The 18,684-nt window shown below is 34.1% G+C and overlaps 1 protein-coding gene across 5 annotated transcripts in view; it reads right to left on the reverse strand.

Moving 5' to 3' along the window:
- Positions 1-18,684, reverse strand: part of SHOC2 (SHOC2 leucine rich repeat scaffold protein) — a 97,003-nt gene that overhangs the window by 36,531 nt on the left and 41,788 nt on the right. For all 5 annotated transcript variants that reach the window (XM_014851167.3, XM_044750965.2, XM_070483317.1 and 2 more), the window contains one exon: positions 13,379-14,328. In XM_014851167.3, the coding sequence (XP_014706653.1) occupies positions 13,379-14,081 (703 nt within the window). In that variant the 5' untranslated portion in view covers positions 14,082-14,328. The remainder of the gene's footprint in view (positions 1-13,378; positions 14,329-18,684) is intronic.

Below are 18,684 nucleotides of genomic sequence, written 5' to 3' on the forward strand. Positions count from 1 at the left end.
AAGTAGGCCATACTTTGACCAGAGCTAGAACAGAAAAAAGTAATCTTCTGATTCCAAGATCTTGAACCTGGGTTGACAGAGAAGACAATGATGCAATTAAGAGAGAGAAACAGACACAAAAGGAAGCAAAGTTTCTAGTGAGGAGTTATACTTTGATCATGCTGAATTTGAGATATCAGTGAGACATCTAGGTAAAATATCTAATGGTAAATTAGGGAAAAAATAAAACATACAAGTGTGAAGAAAATATCATGATAGAACATTTGTGTCCTAAAGAGAAAGCTGGGGTTAATATCTGCAAAGAGTCAAACATTGGGTTTCTGGCTAATGGTAATGGTGGAATCTTGGATAAATTATTTAAACTCTGGACAGATTATTTTTAAAACCCTGTACAAAAGCATGAAGAGACCAAAAGCAGGTAGAAAATGGAGGGGACTCAACTCTTGCAAAAAGAGAACTATGGTAGGCAGACTTCTAAGATGGCATCAATGACCCTATCTTGTATAATCGTATACATTATATAATTATCTCTCCCCTTGAGTGTGGGCTGAACTTAGTGACCTGCTTCTAATGAAGAGGATATGGCAAAGATGATGAGATGTCATATCTGTGATTAGGTTACAAAAGATTGTGACTTTCATCTTGCTAGCACTCTCTCTACTGTCTTCTCAGCTTGCACCCTTTAATGAAGCAAGCTGCCACATTGGAGAGGCCCATGTGGCAAAGAACTGAGGGCAGTCTCTAGCCAACACTCAGCAAGAAACTGAAGCCCTTGGTCGAACAACTGGATAGGAAGTGAATCCTGACAATCACCATGTGAGCGTGGATGTGGATCCTTTCCCAGATAAGCCTTCAGATGACACCCCAGCCCTGGCTAACACCTTGATTGAGAGACCTTCTGAGAAACCCTGAATCATAAGATCCAGTTAAGCTGTGCCTGATTCTGAACCAAAGAAACTGTACATAATAAACGAGTGTTGTTTTAAGAGCTATGTTTTAGAGTAATTGGTTACACAACAGTAGATAACTAATATAGAGGAATCACGCTGAGCGAGATCCACATTTGTGAGGTTTTTACCATGAAGTTAATAACAAATCTGCCTGTGGAAAATAAATCTCAAGTAGAAAGCCAGAATCCTCTTGGCCTGAGAAGCCAGAGGACAAGGTTCAGAGTTACGACAGTGGCTGGAATTCAAGGTTGGTTACCACGGAAAGGAAGAAATCACAAAAAGTTGAGTTCCAAATCTGCATATAGCGCACACTCAAATCCTTGACTGACTCCAAAAATACACCTATGGGAGAGAAGACTGCAAGGAGCCCAGGGGGAAAACAACAGCTGGAAGGCTAAAAGAGCTGAGCAGAGATTTGGACAGCTGCCATCCGTGGTAGATAAGATTTTGGAATTTCAGTCCTGCCAAGTTAGAGGGGTCAGGAGACAGAATCCCAAAAGGGCCATACTATACGAGTAAAGAAAACATCTCAAGAATAAGGAATTTGCACTGAGTTTAAGGACATAACCAAACAGAACCACCGTAAGAGAGTTAAATCCAAGATTCTACCAGGTCAAAGTGACTCAACAGTAATTTAATGACCTATCAGAATAAAATTTAACATTTTTTAGAGGCCAATAACAGAATCCACAGTCATAATATCATCCACTTATACTACACAATCAAGAGTTTCTAGATTGACTTCCATTTCTGGCCATGATACAACTAGAAAATGAAAAGTATATGAGAAAATGGTTTGTAGACAGTAGACAACAGCCATATACAACTACGATCCCTGATATCAAGGAAAGAAACTATATGAGCATTATGACTGCCCCAGGTTACTGCCTCTAGGCATGATCCAGGTCATACAAAAAGCAGAGAAGGACTACTGAATAAAGGCCAATAGTCTTACTGAGCTGTGGCAAAAAGTCCAACTTTAGGAAGGTCCAGGTGGCTAGAATTTTGGGGGCAGAATTTGAGAGGTAAGAGAGAAACAAAAAGAGAGATCTGTGCAATCTGCAGGAAAATCCCTCAGTCTTTGCCTAAGTACTGATCTGTATATATGTGAAAAGAAATTACCAGCGGCTGAGCAAAGAACCAGCAGAAAGCAGCAGCCCAAACAATTGCTAGCAATCACATAGGCTGGGAATAGTTTGAGTGCCTACCAGTCAGAAAGAAAAGATCTCATAATACACAGTGACATCAAGGAGAGTCCTCAGAAAGGCATTGCCTTAGCAGTGGGGCTAAATTAGATCTAGACTAAAGGTTGCTCTGAAACCACCATAATAAAGCTTAAAAGCCAGCCACAAAAGGACCAAACTGACTCCAGGTAACTTAACTGTATGCCAGAACAAAGCCCAGCACTATTTAAAGGAATATAACAAATCTAAGACCCAACAATATACAAATTATAATGCTGGACATCCAATCAAAATTAAAAGCATGCAAAGAAACAAGAAAGCATCACCCACAACCAGAAGAAAAATCATTCCATAGGATAGATAGAAATAAAATAGATGATGGAACTAGAAGACAAAGACATTGAAAAAGTTATTAAAATGAGCTCCACACGTTCAAGGCAAAAGAAAACTTGAACAAAAATGATACCAAATGGAATGTATAAAGGTAAAAAATACAATATCTAAAACTAAAATTGCATTGCATAGGATTAACAATAGATTTAGATACTAAGAAAGAAATTACATAGTAATATAAAAAATAGCAATAAAAACAATCTAAAATAAACACACACACAAAATGAATAGATTATCAATGACCTAAAAGACAATATAAAGAGATATATATAATGTACATGTAGTTTGAGATCCAGAGACTAGAAAAGCAAAGGAGGGGCTAAAAACGGGAAAATTTCAAGAAACAATGGCCAAAATCTTTCCACTTTTGATGAAAACCATAAATCCACAGATCCAAGAAGCCTATAAACTCCACGCAGAAGATATATAAAGAAAAACAAATAGAGGCACACTGTAAACAAACTGCTGGAAACTAGGTACAAAGAAAAAAATATTAAAAATACACAGAGGAAAAAAAAGACTTTACATACACAGAAATAAAGATAAGAATAACAGCAAAGCTCTTTGGGCAAAAGGAAAATATCAGACAGAAATTCAGATCTACCCAATGAAAAGTCCCAGAAGTGGTAAATACATGGGTAAATATAAAATATTTTTTCCCATTTTTAAATTTCTTTAAAACACAACTGAAAAGGATGATGGCATGTCAAAAGGCATAGGAACCAACCTAAAGAGTTCACAATAACCAAAGCTGGAACAATTTGAGCAACAAAACAACAAATACTGGACTGGAACTCACAGACTAAAATAAACAAATCTAGACTGATGTAAAAAGTAACTGAATAAATAAATACATGAGGGAGAAGGGACAGCTCTTTCTTATAGAAGAATTTCAAATAATAAATGCAAAAGGAATGACGGAAACTTAAAAAATGACCACTAGAGTACAGTAATAATTGTTTCAGGGAAGATCCACCAAGGAATACTAAAATTAGTGAGCACAAGATCAAGCAAAAACAAGACACTGGCATAGTCTAAAATGAGCAATTCAAGATAATTATTAATTAAAAGAAAAAATTATTAACCTTAAAGTGGAGCAGAAAGCAGAAACCACCATAACCAAGTGGTCAAGATCAAAATCACCAGTAATTAGACATACCAACATCATGTACCTGTTGATATGACTCATTGGGAAAGGCACCACAATCACCTCTGTGGTATTGTGGCCAAAAATGCATAACCTCAAACTAGTAATGAGAAAACATAATACAAACAAAAAATGAGTGAAATATTACATAATATCTAAGCAGTACTCTTCAAAACTGTCAACATCATGAAAGAAAAAACTTCTAGCCTTTCCGACTGTCACAAATTGGAGGAGACTAACGACACATGACTATTAAATGTAATTAAATGTATTGTGGGATGCTGTAACAGAAAAAAGTGGAAAAACTGCTGAAATCCAAATAAAATTTGTAGTTTAGTAAATAGCATTGTACCAATGTTAATTTCTTGGTTTTGATCAGATGGTTCTGTAAGAGGACATTAAATTTTATGTAACAAAATACAACAGAATGTTAATTTCTTGGTTTTGGAGGGATTCTGTAACAGAAAAAGGACATTAGTGGTAAAAGTGGCAAAATGTGAATAAAATTTGTACTTTAGTTAATAGTATTGTACCAACGTTAATTTCTTGGTTTTGATTATTGTACAATGGTTAAGTAGGAGGTTAATTTTCGGGGAAGCTAGGTAAAGAGTATATGGGAACCCTCTGTACTGGTTTTGCAACTTTTTTGTAAGTCTAAAATTTGTTCAAAATGAAAAGCTTAAAAAAGATAAAGTTTAAAGCAAAAACAATAGCAATGTATTATTATGGGATTTATAACATATGAAGAAGTAAAATGTATGACAATAATTGCACAAAGAAATGGGAGAAGTAGAAGTGTTCTATTGTATGGTTCTTAGGATAAATGTGAAGTGGTATAATATTATTTCAATGTTGACTGTGTTAAGTAATGATATGTACTGTAAATACTAGAGCAGACACTAAAAAAAGTAACAAAGATGTATAATTAATATGCCAACAGCTGAGACAAATGGAATTTATAAAAAGTACTCAATCCAGGGGCCAGCCCAGTGGTACAGTGCTTAAGTTCACATGCTCCGCTTTGGCAGCCTGGGGTTCACAGGTTCAGATCCCTGGTGAGGATCTAAACATCAAGCCATGCTGTGGTGGCATCCCACATACAAAATAGAAGAAGACTGGCATAGATGTTAGCTCAGCAACAATCTTTCTCAAGCAAAAAAATAAATAAATAAACCTCAATCCAAAAGAAGGCATGAAATGAAGGAAAAAAAGGAATAAGTAACAAATAGCACAAAGAGAAAATAAATAGCCAGATAGGAGATTTTTAACCCAATCATATTTGTAACTACATTAAATGTAAATGTCTAAACCCTTTAGTGAAGGCAAAAACTGTCAGACAAGATAAAAATACAAGACCTAACTATATGCTGTCTACAAGAAACCACTTTAAATACAAAGACACAAAAAGGTAAAAGTAAAAGAACGGAAAAAGATATACAATGCAAGCACCAATCAACAAGGAAGCTGGATGTGGCTGTATTAACATCAGATAAAACAGAAATAAGAAAAAGAAATATTACCAGAGATGAAGACAGACATTTCATAATGATACATCACTTCACCAGAAAAAAAAAATCTAAGCATATATACAACTAACAAGAAAGTTTGAAAATATAAGAAGCAAAAAATAATAGCACTAATGAGAGAAAGACAAATCTTTTATAGATATTTCAATGCTCATTTCTCGCTAACTGAAGAGAAAAACAGACAGGAAATCGACAGGGGTACAGAAGAAATAAATAACATTATCAACCAACTTGACCTTCCTCCTAAAAAACAACAGCAGACTATACATTGTTTTCAACTGCATATAGAACATTTACCAAGATAAATCATATTTTATAAATCAGTAACAAAAAATATCTGAAAACATCTCTCCAATACTTGGAAACTCAACATTTCTAAATAATGTATGGGTTAGAGAAGAAATTACAAAGGATATAGGGATATTTAGAAAATATTTTGAACTGAATAATAATGAAAATACAATATATCAAAACTTGTGTGCTACTGCTAAAACATATTTGGAGGGATATTTATAGCTATAAATCCTTATATAATGTAAAGAAGAAAGGTCTGAAATCAATCTAACAACTTAAAATTGACAAAGAAGAGCATATTAAACCTAAAGTAATAAGGAACTAAGTAATAAAGAGCAGAAAACAGAAAAAGAAAGAAAACAGAAAGACAACAGAAAAGAAACCAAACCAAAACCAAAAAGTAGTTTTCTTGAAAAGATCAATAAAATTGATGGCCTCTAGCCAGACTGATCAAGCAAAGAGAGGAGATCCAAATTACTAATATCAGGAATGAAAGAGGGACATGATAACATACATTACAGACATTCAAAGAATAGAAAAGGACTATTATAAACTTTATGCCAAAAAATTCAACAAATTATATAAAATAGGCAAATGCTTTGACAGAGTCAAACTACAAAATTCAACTGAGAATAGAAAACCCACATAACTCTCTATTAACTAAATTACATTAGTAATTTAAAACTTTCCTACAAAGAAAACCCCAGTCACAGATTGCATAAGTGATAAATGCTTCTAAATATTTGAGGAAATAATACTAATTCTACACAAACACTTCCAGAACATAAAAGAAGAACACTTCCCAACTCATTCTGTAATATGAAGTCAGCATTATCCTGATAACAAGCCATTACAAACCATTACCAGGAAAAAAAGAGAGATTTACAGATCAATATCCATGATGAATATATATGCAAAAATCCTTAACAAAACTTTAGTAAATTAAATCTTGCAAGATATAAAAAGGCCCTATTAAAATGTATCTAGTAGGCAATCAAATATTGGCAAATAAATTAGGTTTGTTTCATAAGTTGTGCCCTTCCCTATACTATCATTTGACTCACATTAAGGAGGTTTATATTTTAAAAATAACTCTTGTTCCTGAACTTACAGGGATATTTTTCAAACGTTCAAAAGTTTAGCTCTATCAAAAATCACATCAAATCTCACCAAAATACATTTGTAAAACTACATAATTAACAAGGGCTGGAAATACCTACCACATGAGCTTGAATAGATTACGAGACTTAGGTCAGAATTTATACTATTACATTATTTAAATTTGTCTTATAGGCTTAATTTTCCCTTTCATTGCAAAGACGACTTCAGTAGCTCTTCTAAACAAGTGCTCCTGCAACTAAGCAACATGGACAACAATGACTATACTCCTCTGAATGGGTAGCACGCTTATCATTGGAGTACAAGGACTGCCCTCTTCCCCACACCGCAGCAGTGTGAAAAGTCAACTGGAGCCTCTGATCCTATCAAATCCTAAAATGGCTCAAGTGCTATTTCCTCCGTTCTCTTCCTGCCTCCTTCAGCAACAACAACTTTTTCAGGTTTTTGTTGTTTAGTGAAAAATCTGACAATTTGATAACAATCAACTAAGTTAACTTCATTTCTAGGTCCCTCAGGTTTCCTGCTGATTCCCCGTCAAAAGAGTTATTTATTAACAACTATGAATTCCTTTTCCTGATTTCTTTTTCCTGTCAAACTAAGTTACTCATTAGCACTTGTACGAAACACTCAAATGAGATCATTAAATAATGCTACCTGGACCATGAAAGCAATTATATCACCTCTAGCAGTCTGAAAGAATTTCAAGAATTTTAGGGACAAGGGGTTACAATTTGAGTTAATATTGAAAAGTGGGTAACATACTGGGCTTCATTACATTTACTTCAAGCCACATTTACTGAAAACCTGCCATTTATTGTCTATAAAAATTTACAGAAAATTACATAGTGGGGAGTTAAAATCTCTAAGGTCCGTCAACTTTAAAAAATATTGCTGATTCTGTTCTTTGTGTTTTTATCTATGGATATTGATTGTACACATACATTTCTCATATATGGATTATATATATCACTTGACATAAAATATAATACTGCAATACTGCAGTATAGTAGGAAATCGATTTTGTTTTCAATAAACGTTACTGAGTCAAATAGGTAAAAAAAAATTGCTGATTCTAATTTCTCATATATCTGAATGCTGTGAGACTTGTTTTTTAAATGGGCAAAAACGGTCTGTGTTCTTGGAAAGCATACACTTTAACATACCAGATCATTCTCCTAGGCAAAAGGGGTTATTCTGACAAATTTACATGAAATTGTATACTATATAAACGATGTGGCATTTTATTGAACAATGTAGGAAGAATAGATTTTTTAAAAATATTCCCTCTAATAACTTAGCTGTTCTTATAAATAATAGTAAATAAGGGGGAAACTTTAAGAAAAGAGAAGAAATCATAAACTAACCTGTAATTCAATGAAGGAAAATTAACTGTGGGAATATTAGTAAGAGACAAAGATGGAATTTATTTCCAAGAGCAACCATTTCCTTCCTAGAAGAAAATCCTTTGAAACTTCATTGTCCAGTTTCCTGAACTAAGTTGATTAATTATTCAAACTGACTACCTGACAGCCCTCACTCTAACCTACCCAGGCAAAAAGAATTTTACAAAAGCACATCTCTAACATGAAACTCAAAGGATGGGGAGGGGAGGCAATTATTTCCTGTTTTCCCTCTGAAAACACGATTTCTTGACTATCTTAGTGTACAACGAAGAGTCCCTCTCAAGATTACAAATGGTAAAAGGAGACATGGGCAAGCAGAATGGAACACTGATTTCTAAAAGGAAGCAACGATCAAGGTTTCCAAATATCTACTTAAGACAAAAAGATAGGACATTTACTTTATTTGTCCACACCTTGTCATACAAAAGGAGAAAAGTGAATATTACCAAATGAAGAGTTTTCTTGACTACTCTGTGATATATTATCTCTGGCTCTTCATATGTTTACATTTACTGTCTGTTCAATATCCTTTTACCGTTTTCTGCCACTGTTCAGCCATGTGGAATATGTATCACTGGAATGGTATTAATAAAGATGTCATTCATGCTTAAACAGATAGATGTTATTTTAATATAATTTCCCTATAAAGGCAGCAGCACAGCACAATCTTGTGTAATGGCTAAATTCCAAATATACTATTTAAACTAAATAGTAGGCTATATTTCAAAAACTTCTAATGTCTCACATTCCCATAATACACTGCTGAACACAAACTAGATGACTGAAAGTGGTACACTCATAAAAACAACAGAGAAGATAATAAACATTTAATATACATAATGTAGATCTAATATATATCTATAATAATATGGATAAAATATGCATAAATGGAAGTTTAACAAAATGATTATTAGCATATATTTTGAACTATAAATTCTCTTGTTATGGGTTTCAGCAGTAAGTCAAATTACATTAAAGGTGAATAACACTTTAAAAAATGTCAAATTTCCATTTTACTTGATCTTTGTGCATGGGTCTTATTTTGTAAACATTCTCAAAGGAGCTCAGGATTTTATTTTTTTGTAATTAAAAATGCAGTAAAGCAAGATCTGCATCATAGAAAATAACTATTTCTGTCTTTCCTTTATAATAAAAGATAGCTTTCAAGAATTAAAAACAAGGGCCAGTTGGGTGGTGCAGTGGTTAAGTTTGTGCACTCTGCTTCAGTGGCCTGGGGTTTGTGGATTCAGATCCCAGGGGCAGACCTAGCACCGCTGGTCAAGCCACACTGTGGCAACATTCCATATAAAACAGAGAAAGACCGGCACAGATGTTAGCTCAGTGACAATCTTCCTCAAGCAAAAAGAGGAAGATTGGCAACAGATGTTAGCTCAAGGCCAATCTTCCTCACCCCTCAAAAAAAAGAAGAAGAAGAAAGATAAAAAAAATAGAAAAAATCTGTAATCCTCAGGGAACTACAAATGAAAACCACAATGAGATATCATTTCATGCTTATGAAATGGCTTTAATAAAAAAAGACAGATAATAACAAGGACGTAGAGAAATCAGAACCTTCATACATTGCTGGGAGGAATGTAAAATGGTGCGGCCACTGAGGAAAACAGTGTAATAGTTCCTCAAAAGATTAAACACAGAGTTTAGCATATAACTCAGTAATTTCACTTCTAGATATATACCCAAGAGAAATGGAAACAAATGTCCACACAAAAACTTGCACACAAATGTTTATGGTAATTTTATTCTTAATAGCAGAAAGCGGAAGGAACCCAAATGTTAAACAACTGATGAATGGATAAATAAAATGTGGTATATTCATATAATGGAACATTATTCAGCAATAAAAAGGAATGAAGTACTGACACACGCTACAACCCCGATGAATCTTGAAAAATTATGCTAAGTAAAAGAAGCCAGTTGCCAAAGACCATGTACTATATGATTCCATTTATATGAAATGTCCAGAATAGGCAAATCTACAGAAACAGAAAGTAGATTAGTGTTTGCCTAGGGCTAAGGGGTTGGGAGAAAATGGGGTGGGATGACTGCTAAAGGGTACAGAGTTTCTATTTGGGGTGACAAAAATGTTCTAAAATTGTTTGTGATGGTTGCACAACTCTGTGAACATGCTAAAAACCAGTGAATTATATACTTTAAACACGTGAATTATATCTCAATTAAGCTGCTAATATTCTCCCCCCTCAAAAAAAAATCTAATGTAATGGCTTTAACTGCAGCCACACATAGAATAATCCATCTTATTCTTTAAAAGTATAGATCCCCTGGACCTGCCAAACCACTAAATCATAATCTATGGGAGTGGGACCAACTTTTCTAGACTTTGGGGTGCAGTAGAGTGAGACCTAGGTTGACAATCTGACTCTGCCAACTTCCTAGCTACATGATCTTCAGTAAATTATCTAATTTCTCTACATTTTCAGTTCCTTCTTCAATACAGTGGGGGAAGAAGTATCTATTTCATGGGGTTACTCTAAGAATTGAATGAGATAATATATGTAAAATACACCTGTATAGAACAGTATATGGTATATGACATACTGTGTTCAAACAACAGCTACTCTTATTATTATGATTATGTTATTGTTACTGGACCTTTATTTTCTTGTTCCCTATAAGGAAACAGATAATGCAGACTTCTGCAATGTTTGCTTCAAACCCATGCATCTAAGTTAAACCTTATAAATCTTAATTCCTTATAAAAAACATTGGTTTATTTTTAAAACACTTTACTTTCTATCTGATGCCTTGCTTGAAATAAAATGAATAAACTTATGAAGTTACTATTTTTACAGAAATACAGAAATTACAAGAGCCCACAAACTTTAATAATTTCACTAATGGTGGGAGAGTGCTCAGTAAAACAAAATTCAAAGGTTACTTTCTAAATTACACACTTAGGAATAAACGTCAAAAGATTAGGCAGCCATAAATATCAATCATTTAATTAAAATTTGCCAATTTTAAAAAATACATTCACTTTTTAGTAAAAATGCCGTATCTATATGCTCAAGAACAAACTGAAGTACATTTAAAATCCTATGAAATAATTTCTTGCACAAGAAACGTATGATCTTCCAAGACAAAAAACAACAAATGTTGGAGACGATGTGGAGAAAAGGGAACACTCATACACTGCTGGTGAGAATGCAAACTGGCGCAGCCACTATGGAAAACAGTATGGCGATTTCTCAAAAAATTAAGAATAGAAATACCATATGATTCAGCTATCCCACTACTGGGTATTTATCCAAAGAACTTGAAATCAATGATCCAAAGAGATTTATGCACCCCTATGTTCACCGCAGTATTAATTACAATAGCCAAGATGTGGAAGCAACCCAAGTGCCCTTCTACAGATGAATGAAGAAGATGTGGTGTATATATATATAATGGAATACTACCCAGCCATAAAAAAAGACAAAATTGTCCCATCTGAAACAACGTGGATAGACCGTTAGGGTATGATGTTAAGCGAAATAGACCAGAGAAACACAAATACTGCATGATTTCACTCATATGTGGAAGATAACAAATATATGGATAAAGAGAACAGATTACTGGTTACCAGAGGGGAAAGGGGTTGGAGGAATAGATAAAAGGGATAACAGGGCACATATGTGTGGGATAGATAAAAATTAAGACTACTGGGGGTGAGCATGATGAAGTGTATTCAGAAAGTGATAATAAGGTACACTCGAAATTACACAATATTATAAACCATTATGATCTCAATAAAATTTCTTGGAAAAAAATAAATAAATGAAATAGCTTTACTGAGGTATATTAAAAAAAAGAAATGTATGTTCTTAATTCTCAGGTAATTTGATAACATCACTATAGGGAAAAAAATCCCTAAAGAGAGCCAATCACATGGATAAAAGCCAAAGTTTTAGGATCGAGTGCAATATATACACAAAACAATAATACGAACAAAGACAAGAAATAATATTTTATATTTTATAAGAATTCGGCATTTCTTTCTCCAACAGCCTATCATTCTATTCCACAAAGAGTCATAACATACATGTCAAATTCCTGCTGAATCTAGTATGAAATCAAAGGTCATTTAACAATCACATTCCTATCTGAAAACATGGAAAGGAGCACTTCTATTCAAATACCTGGGAACATTTTAATATCTCACAAGTGAGGAATACTTTAAGTACTGTACATTGCTTGAGAAAATCTACCATGGGTTTTCCAAATATATTTAATTAAACCAAAATTAAATTAAGATTTTAAGTGTCTGGTTAGAGTTAAATGTAGAACATTGGATCTACAATTTAAACCGCATCTTTTTCAAAGCTAAATAAAATTTTAAAACACCCCCAAAGCTGCAGAGCCTAAAAACAGAAAGTTTCCTTTATCACCCACTATAAGACCAACACTCAAAGCAATAATATATTTAATTCACCCGTTTTATTCAGAATAAATCAGCCTTTCATACAAAAAGAAAATTTTCCTTAAAAAGTTGCATAATCAATTTTTATAAATCTTATAAAAAGGGCCATGGAGACAATACTTTTATCATTTCTCAAAACTGACATCAATGGTTTACTATATTCTACATGTTTTCCAAAGTTTTTTCCATAATTAAAAATATCAAAACAAGTACTTTCTTTTTACTGACTTGTTTACACATGTATATTTCCTATTTTATGTCCTATTATCATTCTTTTTAAAACATTTCTTTTGTTTCAGTACACTTTAGCTTTATATACAAAGACTAATGAAATCTACCAAAATGCTAACAGTGTTGAATTTACTATGGGTGACGTTCCCTCTACTTTTCTGCATTCCTGGATTGTTTTAATGAACATGTAAGAAATTTCAAAATGAAAAAAGTTTTTTCAATTTTCTTACGACACTGCTTTTTCACAAGGCTCTGACACGCCAATCTGTTGTAGTAAATTAGGCAGAAAAGTGATGTGAATTTTTAAACAAACATTTTTCAGGCAAAGAAGGGAAAGTCAGAGAATGGGAAAATGTAGCCTTAATACATCTAATTATATACTTAAATACTTTTTACATAGATGACAACAGCTTAAAAATTAGGCAAACATCTTTTTTCTGCTTCAAATTCACTTTTTCTCCAATGAAAACACAAGCAGATTAGGTTAGCGTGAAAAGGTCCAATTTACCAATCTCAAGCCATGTACTATTAATATTCTAAAGCTGAATAATTAAAGTAAACCATAAAGAAGACAGAATTTAGAAAACAGCTGTTTTTAGACAAATATCAGATATTTTCTAATACGGAAAAGCACTCAACAATTAGCATAACAAATACTACAAATAATGACAGTAATTCAAGGCCGCTTACCAATTTCAGCAGGTAGTTGTTTAATTTTGTTCTCTCGAATGCTAAGCATGCTGAGTTTTGACAGGTTTTTGATGTCCTTTTCCACAGTAGTTATACGATTAAAGCGAAGGTAAAGAGTGGTGAGAGAATCTAGCCTATACACCACTGAAGGAATTTCTCTCAGTTTATTATGCCGTAAATCAAGCATCCGCAGCTTCTTCAAGTTATCAAGAGAGTCAGGCAAACTGGTAAGTGAATTTTCACTTAGAGCCAGTGTCATGAGATTTACTAGACAGCCCACTTCTGCTGGGAGGGACTGCAATTTGTTGCTATATAAATAAAGTTCTGTTAATTGAGTCAATTCTTTGATTGATGATGGCAATATGTGTATAGACCTCTTGGATAAGTCCAAACGCATTGAATTCTCTTCCCGGCATTTGTTGAGCTCTTTAATCACCTCTGCATTGCTAGATTTTTTTCTAGTCCCAGGTGCTGGATTTGGCCGTTTGATCGTATTGTCAACTGAAAAAGCCACTCCTGGTTGGGCAGCACTGGAGTCCTTCTTTCCATCTTTGGCATCTTTCCCTTTGGTCTTAGGTTCTTTTTCTTTGCTCTCTTTCCCAAAACCTCCAGAGGCTTTTGCTTCCTTTTCTCTTTCCTTGGCTGATGGTACTTTGGGATCTTTCTCTTTAGAGTCTTTTTCTTTTCCTAAACTACTACTCATGGTGACTCAAGCTTGGGCAAAAACTACATGAACTCCTTTTATTTTATTTGCCAACAACAGTAACTGGAATTCAAAGATGAAGAGACAAAGATCCTACGCAATCAAAAAAGGTGTTGGCTTGAAGACGTAATCACCATGGAGTAACAGCCATCTGCTACATGTTGGATCTAAAAGCACTATGCCCATTTCTGATAACTCATTCCAACTGGTAAAAAGGTGCTGGTCAATCAATGATTCATTAGAATTCCTGAAATATAATACAAAGAGAGTATTAAATCATTTTAGATTATAATTTATATTAAGTAAATGTGCTCTGAAAAACAATCCTACAGAACATTTTGCCACTTTCCTATGATTTGATACAGTAAATATTTATCAAACACCTTCTATTATGTATAATCCACTGAAAAACTATAAAAATTAATCAGCCAGGCCCTACCTTCAAGGAATTTACAATCAAACAGCAAAAGGTTAGATAAGTATACAAGTTACTGTAGCACAAAACCTTAGAAGAGCTGAAAAGTGGGAGAAATCACAATAGCAACTGTTTGAGTACTTCCTATATAGAAGCACTATTACAAATATTAATTCATTTAATACATACAACAGCCCTATGAAATTGTTATCCCTATTATATACATAGGGACACTAAAGCACAGAAATATTTTTAAGTAACTAGCTTTGTGATTTGGAAAAGTACCAGGACTGAGATTGCAAAGTAGGTAGTATGTATCCATGACCTATGTTCCTTTCCACAACACTAAAACTGTTCTATCTGCAACTAATTGCCAGATAGCTTTAAGTAACAGGAAGGACTTCAAAGGTGGAGGTGACAGAATGACAACAGTCAGTCTGACAAAAGAACAAAATGAGCAAAATGAAATATGTAGGGAGAAGAGCAAATAGTTCAGGAAAAGGAGCATTAAGAATCTGCTCTTTAAGTTCCTTCAAGGCAAGGGAAAACAGGATTGAAAGAAAAAAACAACCCACTAATTGGGAAAAAATATTTGCAAGTCATATATCCAACAACGGGTTAATCTCCATAATACATAAAGAACTGACACAACTCAACAACAAAAAATCAAACAACCCCATCAAAAAATGGGCAGGAGACGTGAATAGACATTTCTCCAAAGAAGACATATGGATGGTCAATAGGCACATGAAAAGATGCTCAACATCACTGATCATCAGGGAAATGCAAATCAAAACTACACTAAGATATCACCTCACACCCATTAGAATGGCAAAAATAACCAAAATAAAAAGTAACAAGTGTTGGAGAGGTTGTGGAGAAAAAGGATCCCTCATACCCTGCTGGTGGGAGTGCAAACTGGTGCAGCCACTACAGAAAACAGTATGGAGATTTCTCAAAAAATTAAAAATAGAAATACCGTATGACCCAGCCATCCCACTTCTGGGTATCTATCCAAAGAATTTGAAGTCGGCAATTCCAAAAGTCCCATGACCCCTATGTTCATTGCAGCATTATTTACAATAGCCAAGACGTGGAAGCAACCTAAGTGCCCATCAACTGATGATTGGATAAAGAAGATATAGTATATATATACAATGGAATATTACTCAGCCATAAAAAAGAATAAAATCATCCCATTCACAACAACATGGATGTACCTTGAGGGAATTATGTTAAGTGAAATAAGCCAGACAGAGAAGGACAATCTCTATATGATTCCATTCATATGAGGAATTCAAACATGTGGACAAAGAGAACAGATTAGTGGCTACCAGGGTAAAGGGAAAGTGAGGGGTAGGCACAAAAGATGAAGGGGTACACCTACAACACGAATGACAAACAATAACGTACAACTGAAATTTCACAAGATTGTAAACTATCATAAACTCAATAAAAACAACAACAAAGAATCTGCTCTTTATTAAGCACTCTAGGTGACTGTGACACTGGCAGATCTAGGAACCGCCTTTGAGAAACAGTAACAAAGAGCAATCTTCAATGATGTCTATATTCTAGGAACTGAAAAGGTGAGAAGGATTCTTAAGGGTTCTTAAAAGTAGAAAAAGTTCACTGGTAAAAGGACTGACCAAAAGTATCCACAAAGGCTGAAGAGATGAGCAAAACCTTTGTGAGGGAGTCAGTCCTCCCTAAGCAATTGGAAATTTAAAATATAATTTTTATTTTGTGACTCTCATTAATTTCACAACTAACTGATCTTATCTGGTACAAGGCCTTAAAGATTAAAGACAAAATGACAACATCTTACCTGATTAGCTTAAGAGGTTAAAAAAGAAGTTAATAAAATTGTATCAAACCACGAAAAGTGTCTGATAGTCTAAATGCCCAGGATTGTGCTAAGAATTTCTATACAGAGAATGTGAGCTGTACCCTATATAAGGTTACAGTTTAATTACACAGCCAAAACACTCACATATGACAACTAAGTAACTGGCAAGGTAGTATATTATTAAATCCTCAAATGAGTGACATACACTATAGCACTTTTGAGAAAACTGACATCAGTGAGAATGGCTGAAAAAGATTGTGTACAGAAGTTCAAGAAAGTAAAAGAGAGGTGGCAAATCATTCCATGTGGATATAAGGAAAAGATAAGCTAGGCCTAGAACAGGGAATGAGCTTAGTTTGCCACAGAAAAGTGAACGCTGAGTCTTGGCTGAAGCAAAACGTCAGACGTTCAGGAACAATAGGAGCTGGGTAGAAGACTGATGATCTGCAAATTCCAGACTAGAGAGTTTGAACTCTATTGGTATTTAAGATTCTACCATTAAATAAACATGGTATTATTTGCTAGTACACCAGAAAAGCTGTAACTCCCCAATACTCACGATCCCTTCAAACAGAGAAAATAATTATTTTGAGCTACAAAGGGGAGAGACTAAGAAAAACTTCAGAGATACTGATTTGCAAAGTAATGCCAGTGAGCCAAAATGAAAGCACATTTACTAAAATCATATAACAGTGAATAACGGACGATATACACAGCAGACGGAACACAGGCACGGCTTATCAATTTGTATTTAAGAAATGTCATTATACCAAGTTTCTGAAAATCAAATTTCTATTTAGCAAGATATGTATGTACTGAATTTAAAACGGTACCTTCTATGAAAGGATCAAGTGAGATGCGTAAAGCATAAAAAATATAGACGTTAGGTATTAGAGAACAAGTCTATCCTCATAAAAAAGTATACTAGGAAAACTTTAAAGTTTCTGCTTACTAAAAATTACATTGCTTTGTTTTTTCTTTCCTTTTTTTTTTTTTTGCTGAGGAAGATTCACCCTGAGCTAACACCCGTTGCCAATCTTCTTATTTCATTTTAGGTTTTTTGGTAAGAAAGATCTGCCCTGAGCTAACATCTGTGCCAATCTTCCTCTATTTTGTATGTGGGACACCACCACATCATGGCTTGATGAGCAGTGTGTAGGTCTGCACCCAGGATCTGAACCCATGAACCCAAGGCCACTGAAGCAGAGCGCGTAAACTTAACCACTAGGCCACCATGGCTGGCCCTAAAACAGATTTTCAAGTACTTTGGGGAGAGTTAAAAATAATACTTTTGTCAACACACTATGGCATTTTTAAAGATGGAATCCTTAATCTCCTATTCCAATGTTTCCCAAACTTCCCTAATGATAAAAAACAAAATAAACTAAACTTTGGATATTCGTTTAAAAAAAACAAATTCCCAAGCTTTATCCTAAACCACTGAATCAGAATCTTTAGGGAGAGGGATCTAGGAAACATTTGTTTTAATAATAAATGTCTCAGCAAATGCTTATCAAGTTTGGGAAACAAATGTAAATCTAAAAACTGGTATATTGAATACTGTATTTCTTAAATATAATTCTAAAATAATGAAAATTGAGGGTAAAGGAGAGGCTGAGAAAAGGAAGTGTATTAATGACAAAACAAGTTACTAGTAATTGAAAGTACCCACTGAAATCTAAAGGGACTTCCCATAATCTATAAATACCCTCCACTGTATCTGAAGTTCATACTATAGATACTTGAGTTATTTGATAGCTCTCCTGGAATGGTGATGGATTTGAACTAACCAATCCCATTACTCATCCTGCAGTTCTTGTACCTAAGAGATGTACTGGTATATAGTTCAGTCACAGTTCATAAAAATATAGCCATAGAGAATAGAATTTGGGCCTTGACATTATCACCATGCTTTACTGAAAGGAGTTAACTAACTAACCAGGTTCGCCTATTAACTAAAAAGTTTTCAAATCCAGTAAAAATATATTTTGTCTAGGAGAATGAAAAAATGACTTGACAGCCCAAAATTAATTTCTGGGTCTAATCCACCTGAATTAGGTGACACTGCTAAACTATTTTTGATGAGAAAACATACTGAGAGCAATCTTTCATGTTTCCTAGAAATAAACCATTCAATAGTTTTTTTTTAATCACGTGAACTATATAATGTTTTGGGAGACAGGTACCTTTGCATAAAATTTGAATCTTGCACCCACTTATGTATGATAGTACCTATTCTCAAAACGCTTAAGATCTAATTAAAAAGCATAAAATTGCATCAATTATTAAGCTAAGGCTGGCACTCACGTTTTTATACTGGGATTTTTACCACCCAAGAT

The sequence above is a fragment of the Equus asinus genome, chromosome 2 (genome assembly GCF_041296235.1).
Source record: "Equus asinus isolate D_3611 breed Donkey chromosome 2, EquAss-T2T_v2, whole genome shotgun sequence".
Taxonomy (NCBI): Eukaryota; Metazoa; Chordata; class Mammalia; order Perissodactyla; family Equidae; genus Equus; species Equus asinus.